We start from the raw sequence: 9,397 nt of genomic DNA, 5'->3' as shown, positions 1-9,397 counted from the left end.
GGCCATCTGAGTCCCTGCAATGCACTGCCTTAGATAAAAGAAACCCAGAAGATACCTAGGCATGTATGGTAAGGAAATCATCATGTGACTCATAGGGCATATACTTAAAGAGACTCTGTCACCACATTATAAGTGCCCTGTCTCCTATATAAGAAGATCGGCGCTGCAATGTAGGTGACAGTAATGCTTTTTATTTAAAAAAACCGATCTTTTTTCACAAAGTTAGGAGCGATTTAAGTTTATGCTAATGAGCTTTCTTAATGCCCAAGTGGGCGTACTTTTACTTTAGACCAAGTGGGCGTTGTACAGAGGAGTGCATGACGCTGACCAATCGGCATCATGCACTCCTCTCCATTCATTTACACTGCACTAGCGATATAGATATATCGCTATGTGCAGCCTCATACACAAGCCCTAACATTACTAGTGTCCTGATAATGAATACACATGAAATCCAGCCTGGACGTCATGTGTACTCAGAATCCTGACACTTCTGAATCTTTTTTGTGAGATTCCAGCAACGGATACGAAATCTCGCGAGATCTCGGAGCTAAACGATATTTGGTTTCACTTGCCGGAATCTCACAAAAAAAAGATTCAGAAGTGTCAGGATTCTGAGTACACATGACGTCCAGGCTGGATGGTCATGTGTATTCATTATCAGGACACTAGTAATGTTAGGGCTTGTGTATGAGGCTGCACAGTGATATATCTATATCGATAGTGCAGTGTAAATGAATGGAGAGGAGTGCATGATGCCGATTGGTCAGCGTCATGCACTCCTCTGTACAACGCCCACTTGGTCGAAAGTAAAAGTACGCCCACTTGGGCATTAAGAAAGCTCATTAGCATAAACCAAAATCGCTCCTAACGTTGTGAAAAAAGATCGTTTTTTTAAATAAAAAGCATTACTGTGACCTACATTAAAGAGCCGATCTTCTTATATAGGAGATAGGACACTTATAATGTGGTGACAGAGCCTCTTTAACTATAGTTTCCTTTAAGGCTAAGTTCACACTGCCATTAATATATTTTTACCTCTCTTCCATCAGAGGGGATCGAAAGATTAAATGGAAAGCAACGATTCCGTTAGAATTACCATTGATTTCAATGGTAATTCTTTTGTTTCAGTTGCTTTTGGTTTGTCTCCGTTCGCTAGGATTCTGTTTTTTTGACGGAAGCAAAAGTGCAGTCTGCAGAACTTTTGTTTCCGTGAAAAAAAAAACCTGAATCCTGGAACCTGAAAAAAAATTACCATTGAAATCAATGGTAATTCTAATGGAGCCGTTGCTTTCCATTTAGTGTTTTGATCCACTGACGGACGGAAGAGAGGTAAACGTATACTTACGGTAGTGTGAAAGAAGCCTTAGGAAGGCTTGTGTCGAGCATATTCCACAAAGCACCATGCACAGCATTATTAGAGAACTACTAGAAGTAAAATAACAACATCTTATTTCTACATTAAGTACCTTTATCATCACCCAAAGATATGCACTCAGCATTATTACACCGTCAGTTGTGTTGTGGAGTTTTTCTGGAAGAAAACAGCAGCTCCAGAAATGTTGTAGAGTGTCCAGTACCTGGTGTTTTTTTGTTGGTTTTTTTTTGTTTTTTTTAACAATTCTAAAAATATAAACTATAAAAGTCCTTTGGTCGCATACTTTGGTATGTGCATAAGGTTTGCCAACATTGATACGAACATTATTCTATAAAGAAATTCAAACTTAAAACTAGTAAAAGTAAAACAAAATATTAATTATAAATAATTATTTTTCAGCATAAAAAATAGAACATCTATCATGTCTTCTTCAAACTTTCAGTGATGCAATAGTCTTCTGAATAGTCTCTCTCTCTCCACCAGCAGAGGGCAGGCTTGCCAAATGTTTAAGGCCTCAGCCGTATAACTATTTTTTCAACTTGATGAAGATCTAAAAAAAAAGGAAAAAGGGAAGTGTGAATTATAGATATTTTAAATTATTTACATAGCACCAACATCCACTTCCACAGCACTGTACAGAAGTTGTCGCCACTCACTGTCCGCAGTGGGGCTCACAATCTAAATCCCTAAATGTTTTTGTCATGTGGGAGGAAACCCACACATACAGTGCATTCAGAAAGTCTTCAGACCTTTTCAATTTTTTTATATTTTGTTAGGTTGAGGCCTTGTGCTATAATAAAATTCAAGTCTTTCCCCATCATTCTGCACTTAATACCACATAATGACAAAGTGAAAACAGAATTTACTTTTTGCAAATTTATTAAAAATGAAAAACTCAAAATTTGTATGGCCATTAGTATTTAGACCCTTTACTATGACACTTGAAATTTAGCTCTGGGACCTCCCATTTCTCTAGATCATATTTGAAATGTTTCTACACCTTGATTGGAGTCCACCAGTGGGAAATTCATTTGATTGGACATGATTTGGAAGGACACACCCCTGTCTATATAAGGTCTCACAGCTGAAAATGCATATAAGAGCAAAAACCAAGCCATGAGGAGGAAATAACTGAATGTAGAGATCAGGGACAGGATTGTGTGAAGGACAGATCTGGAGAAGGGTACAAAAAAAATTTCTGCTAAACTGACAGTTCCCGAGAGCACAGTGGCCTCCATAATACTTAAATGGAAGAAGTTGGAACAACCAGGACTCTTCCTAGAGCTGGTTGCCTCACCAAACTAAGTAATCGGAGAAGGGCCTTGGTAAGGGAGGTGACCAAGAACCCAATGGTCACTCTTGCTGAGCTTCAAATATCCTGTGTGCAGATGGGAGAAACTTCCAGGGTGGCTTGAAAGAAGCCTCCCCTTAGTAAAACAAACAAGATTCTGTGGTCTGATGAAACTAAGATTAAACTTTTTGGCCTCAGTTTGAATTATAATTTCAATTATAATGTCTAGAGGAAACCAGGCACCCTACAGGGAAGCATGGTGGTGGCAGAATCATGCTATGGGGGTGTTTTTCCGCGGCTGGGACAGGGAGACTGGTCAGGGTTAAGAGAAAGCTGAATCGAGCAAAGAACAGAGATATTTTTAATGAAAACCTGATCCAGAGTGTTCTGGACCGCACTTGTTTTTCAAATCTGACATGTGTCACTTTATGTGGTAATTAACTTTGGAATGCTTTTACCTATTCAAGCGATTCTGAGATTGTTTTCTTGTGATATATTGGACTTTGTTAGTGAAAATATTTAGTCGATAAATTTATTTATTTGTGAGAAACACCAAAATTTAGAGAAAATGTGCTAAACTTAGAATTTTTCGATATTACATGTATCTGCTTGTAAAATATATTGATAGTATGATCGTAATACCACACAAAATAGTTATTAGTTAACATTTCCCATATGTCTGCTTTATGTTTGCATATTTTTTTGAACATCCTTTTATTTTTCTGTGACGTTACAAGGCTTAGAACTTTAGCAGCAATTTCTCACATTTTCAAGAAAATTTCAAAAGGCTATGTTTTCATGGACCAGTTCAGTTGTGAATTGGTTTTGAAGGCCCTACATATTAGAAATCAGCCATAAACCACCCCATTTTAAAAACTGCACCCCTCAAAGTATTCAAAACAGCATTTAGAAAGTTTCTTAACCTTTTAGGTGTTTCACAAGAATTAAAGCAAAGTAGAAGTGAAATTTACAAATGTAATTATTATTAATTTTTTCTGTAACAGAAGATTTTACAAGAGAAACGCAACTCAATATTTATTGCCCAGATTCTGCAATTTTTAAAGATATCCCACATGTGGTCTTAGTGTGCTAATGGACTGAAACACTGGCCTCAGAAGCAAAGGAGCACCTAGTGGATTTTGGGGCCATCTTTTTATTACATTATATTTTAGGCACAGTGTCAGGTTTGAAGAAGTCTTGTGGTGCCAAAACAAAAGGAAACTCCCCAAAAAAGACCCCATTTTGGAAAACGATTCCACAAGGAATTCATCTAGGTGTGTAGTGAGCATTTTGAACCCACAGGTGTTTCATAGATTTTATTAGAATTTGGTCGTGAAAATATTTTTGTTTTACATTTTTCCCAGATGACGTCATTTTAGTTAAATAAATCTATTTCCGCACGGCAGAGCTTAGAAGGGAAAGTGCGCTATTTGGCTTTTGGAGCACAGATTTTGCTGGATTGGTTTCTTGGCACCATGTAGCGTTTGCGAAGCCCCTGTGGGATCAAAACAGTGGAAACTACCCAAAAGTGACTCCATTTGGGAAACGACACACGTTGAGGAATTTATCTAGGGTTGTAATGAGCATTTTGACCCCACAGGTTTTTCATACATTTTATTAGAATTGGGCATGGAAAATAAAAAAAAATATTTTTCCCAGTAATAGGTAGCTTTAGCTCAAAAATTCAACTTTCATTTTCTCAACAAATAAAAAGGAGAAAAAGCACCCCAACACTTTTGTAAAGCAATTTCTCCCAAGTACAGCAATACCCGATTTGTGGTCATAAACTGCTGTTTGGGCACACAGTAGGGCTCAGAAGGGAAGGAGCGCCATTTGGTGTGCAGATTTTGCTGGATTGGTTTCTGGGCGCTATGTCCCATTTGCAAAGCCCCTGTGGGACCAAAACAGTGAAAACCCCCCAGAAGTGACCCCATTATAGAAACTACACCTCTCAAGGTATTCACCTAGGGGTGTAGTGAGCATGTTAACCACACAGATGTTTTCCAGAAATTAGTGTGCACTAGATGTTGCAGAGTAAAAATTTGAATTTTTCCATAGATATGCCAATATGTGGCGCCCAGCTTGTGCCACCATGAAAAGACAGCTCTCTAATTATTATGCAGTGTTTCCCAGTTTTAGAAACACCCTACATGTCGCCCTAATCTTTTGCCTGGATGATCGACAGGGCTCAGGAGTTAAAGAGCACCATGCAAAAATTGAGGCCTAATTTGGCAACTTACAAAGTATTGGTTCACAATTGCAGAGGCTCTGATGTGAAATATTAAAAGAAACCACTGAGAAGTGACTCCATTTTGGAAACTACACCCCTCAAGGCATTTATTAGCGGTGTAGTGAGCATTTTCACCCCACAGGTCTTTTCCACAAATGATTGCGCTGCTGATGGTGCAAAGTAAAAATAGCAAATATGCCATTTCATTGGAAAATATGGTGCGTCCAGCTTGTGCCACTAGAGAGACACACCCCAAAAATTGTTAAAAAAGAGTTCTCCTGGGTATGGCGATGCCATATATGTGGTAGTAAACTGCTGTTTGAACACGCTGTAGGGTTCAGAAGAGAGGGAGCACCATTTGGCTTTTGGAGCGTGTATTTTGCTTGGTAGTAGTTTTGTTTGGAGTTTTACTGATATTTTAGTTTATAATGTGTACATCAGGGGCATAGTCAGGTGGTATAATAATGGGGTAAAATAATTCATATAGATGTGTGTTACGCTGTGATGCAATCCTTCATGCACAGGCCATTGTCGCACTGATAAATGGTGTCTTTTCTTATCCCCCTTTTGATCCACACTCCGCACCTTTGCACTTTGGGGAATTTTGCTGGGAAAGTGTTGTCCTCGCATAATATGGGCACCCTCGCTTCCAGCAGATATGTTTGGGCCCTCCCCTTCCTGGTTCCATAATTTTAGTGCCTTAATAAATCGCCTCTTGAAACAGAAGAAATGTTCCCCTCGGGCCTGCACAACTGCATATTTTCTTTCCTGACTTATTGGAGCCTTAACTCATTTTATTGTTTCATAGACGTAGTGGTATGAGGACTGTTTGGTTTTTTTCCGGGATAAGCTGCAGCTATTATTGGTACCATTTTGGAATACATGTGACTTTTTTATCACATTTTATCCTTTTTTTTTGGGAGGCAAGGTGACCAAAAAACAGCAATTCTGATGTTAACTTTATTCTGCGGGTCAGTTAGATTCCGGCGATACCTAATTTATAGCACTTTTTTATGTTGTACAACTTCTTGCACAATAAAATTACTTTTGTAAAAAGAATGTATTTTTTCTGTCCCCATGTTGTAAGAATCATAACTTAAATTTTTTAGTCTACGGAGCTGTATGAGGGCTTGTTTTTTGCGAGACGAGCTATCGTTTTTATAGGTACCATCTTTGGATACATGCGACTTTTTGATCACTTTTTATTTTAATTTTTGGAAGACAAAGTGACCAAAAAAAACCCAGCAATTTTGGCAATATTTTTTTTTTTACGTCGTTCACTGCGCGGGACAAATAATATATTTTTTTAGTTCAGGTTGTTACGGAAGCGGCGATATCAAATATGTATTGTTTTATTTTTTTTTTACAATAATCATTGACTTGATAAGTGAAAAAGGGTGATTGTGTTTTGTTTTATTTTATTACTTGAAACTTTTATTTACACTCTTTTTTTAGTCCCACTAGGGGACTTGAATGTCCAACTGTTTGATTGATGTTCTAATACGTCGTTCACTGACAGCAAGCCGATCAGGCTCCGCGCGGTGTGTAATCGGCTTCCATAATGGCAGACAGGTCGTCATTGTTAGGCCTCCTGTTGCCACAGTAGCAGTCAGCAGCCGGCAGGGCACTTAGATGCAGTGATCGCTGCATCTAAGGGGTTAATGGCAGGAATCGGAGCCAGCAGAAGCTGAGCCGGCGTCATCAGCAGTGGGTGTCCGCTGTATGTTAGCTAGCTCTGATTCCTGTCATTAACCCCTTAGATGAAGCTGAGTTGGCGCCATATTGCCGATGGTACTGGAAGCCTTTTAAGCCCTGTCTTCGAGCGGGACATAGGAGGCTTCCGTTGCTGGCAGCCTGGGAAGGCCAGTATTAGGCCTCCAGTTGCCGTTGCAGCCACTGAACGCAGCATCTGAGGAGTTAATCGACCAGATCGGAGGCTAGCTCCGGTCCTGGCCGTTACATCAGGATGCCAGCTGTAACATACAGCTGGCACCCGGCGGAGATGGCCGTGACGTAATGATACTGCGCTTTGCGGGAAGCCCTGCCCGATAGCGCCGTATATATATATATATATGGCAGATGTCGGGAAGGGGTTAACCCCTTAAGGACACAGCCTGTTTTGGTCTTATGGACATGGCCAATTTTTTTACATATGTCATCTTATGTGGTAATATCTTTGGAATGTTTTATTTTTTCATGCGATTCGGAGACTGTTTTTTCATGACACATTGTTCTTTATATGTTCGTGGTAATATCTGGTCGATACATTGTGTTTATTTGTGAAAAACATCGAAATTCTGCGAAAATTTGCATAAAATTTAATTTTTCTAAATTTGAATGTATCTGCTTGTAAGACAAATAGTAATACCACACAAAATAGTCACTAGTTAACATTCCCCATATGTCTACTTTATGTTGGCATTGTTTTTTTGAACGTCCTTTTATTTTTCTAGGACGTTACAAGGCTTAAAAAACTTTAGCAGCAATTTCTCACATTTACAAGAAAATTTCCAAAACCTCTTTTTCTAGTGACCAGCTCAGTTCTGAAGTGGCTTTGAGGGCCCTATATATTAGAAAGCCCAATAAATCACCCCATTTAAAAAAAACTGCACCCCTCAAAGTATTCAAAACAGCATTTAGAAAGTTTCTTAACCCTTTAGGCGTTTCACAGGAATCAAAGCAATGTGGAGAAAATCCATTTGAATCTATTTTTTTCTGTAACACAGAAGGTTTTACCAGGGAAATGCAACTCAAAATGTATTGCCCAGATTCTACAGTTTAGAAATATTCCACATGTGGCCCTGGTGTGCTATTGGAGTGAAGCAAAGGAGCACCTAGTGGATTTTGTGGCCTCCTTTTTATTAGAATATATTTTAGGCTCTGAAGTCAACTACACCCCTTGAGACAGTTTAAGGGTTGTAGTGATCATTTTTACCCCACAGGTGTTTTTTCATTAGAAATTAACACATAGCAGATGGTGCAAAGTTAAAATAAAAATATTTTGCTGATATGCCATTTTAGTGCACAATATGTTGTGCCCAGTTTTGTGCCACGGAAGACAACTACCTAATAAACAGTTAAGCGGTTTCTCCCAGGTATGGGAATGCCATATATGTGGAAGTAAACTGCTGTTTGAGCACACTGTAGGGTTCAGAAGGGAGGGAGCACCAATTTGGCTTTTGAAGCGCGGATTTATATTGGTAGTTGCTCTGTCTGAGCTTTTACCGGTATTTCAGTTTATAATGTGGGGGCATATGTAGGCTGGGGAGAGTACATCAGTGCATAATAAGAGGGTATAATGCGGTAAATAAATAAGATTTCATAGCTATGTGGCCAGTGTCGCACATTTGTGTCACCATATTCTGAGAGACAGAACTTTTTTCTTTTTCGCTAATGGAGCGGTTTGAGGGCTTATTTTTGTGGGAAAATCTGTAGTTTTCATTGGTACCATTTTGGGGTACTTGTGACTTTTTGATCACTTTTTATGCTATGTTTTGAGGGGTGGTGACCAAGAAAAAAAATAGAGATTCTGGCATTGTTTTTTTATGGCGTTCACCTGCGGGAAAAAAATTATGATTTTATAGTTTGGGTAATTACGGACGCAGTGATACCAAATATGTGTACTGTTAATGTTATCAGTTTTTCCCTAAAATAAAAGACTTATTATGGGAAAAAAAGGCGCTTTGTTTTTTTTAACTTGAAACTTTATTTTTTTACAAAATTTTTATTAACTTTTTTGTTTTTGTCCCACTAGGGGACTTGAATGCATGAAGACCTGATCGCTATTCTAATACACCGCCCTACCTACTGTGAAAGAAATTAACTAATTCCACCATTTTGTCTTGTATTCTATACTTCAATAGAAGAATGATACTTTGAGAGAATGTATTAAATGCTTTTTCTGTGTTTAGGGAAATCTTTACTGGATAAAGTATTGGAGAATTGAATCAGCAAGAATAAAGACGGAGGGAAAACTGATGACTCGAGACCCCACCCTCTACGCCCTCCTTACAGAATACGATAAGGACTTAACATTCAATGAATTGATAGGAAAACATTGCAATGCTAAGAAATTATTGTGAATGTAATTTATTTTGTGCAGACTCAAGAGAAAATCATATAGCTGATGTAGTAAAAGTTCTGTCTAAAAAGCTGTATATCAACTCACTCATAATGTATAGAAAGGGCAGTCTGCCATCACTTGCTGAGTGACATCATTAGGACACTTCTGTGAAACCTTCTCTTGAGAAAATAAATATGAATGAATCTGGGGCAACTGATTGACTGAATTATCCACAACACTACATAGCGCAGTGTATTAGAGCTGTCTGTTATACACTGACAGAAAGACTATTCCAGCTTCTGAGCTCGCTCCATCACCGCAATGTACAGTTACGTGGCGTTGCAGTACGTCATTGACCGCAGCGAGAGAACTACATCGGATGTCGTTAAGGTGTTTTAATAGAAGTCCGGCCCCAAAAATAAACAGAATGACCCT

At 38.7% G+C, this 9,397-nt stretch overlaps 1 protein-coding gene across 1 annotated transcript in view; it reads right to left on the bottom strand.

Moving 5' to 3' along the window:
* Window positions 1–1,314: 1,314 nt before the first annotated feature.
* Window positions 1,315–9,397, bottom strand: part of MGAT4D (MGAT4 family member D) — a 153,034-nt gene continuing 144,951 nt past the window's right edge. Inside the window, exon 15 of the mRNA XM_075860422.1 lies at window positions 1,315–1,928. Within this exon, the coding sequence (XP_075716537.1) occupies window positions 1,905–1,928 (24 nt within the window). The 3' untranslated portion in view covers window positions 1,315–1,904. The remainder of the gene's footprint in view (window positions 1,929–9,397) is intronic.

This window comes from Rhinoderma darwinii, chromosome 1, assembly GCF_050947455.1.
Source record: "Rhinoderma darwinii isolate aRhiDar2 chromosome 1, aRhiDar2.hap1, whole genome shotgun sequence".
Lineage (NCBI taxonomy): Eukaryota > Metazoa > Chordata > Amphibia > Anura > Rhinodermatidae > Rhinoderma > Rhinoderma darwinii.
This window is presented reverse-complemented; position numbering and strand designations above follow the sequence as displayed.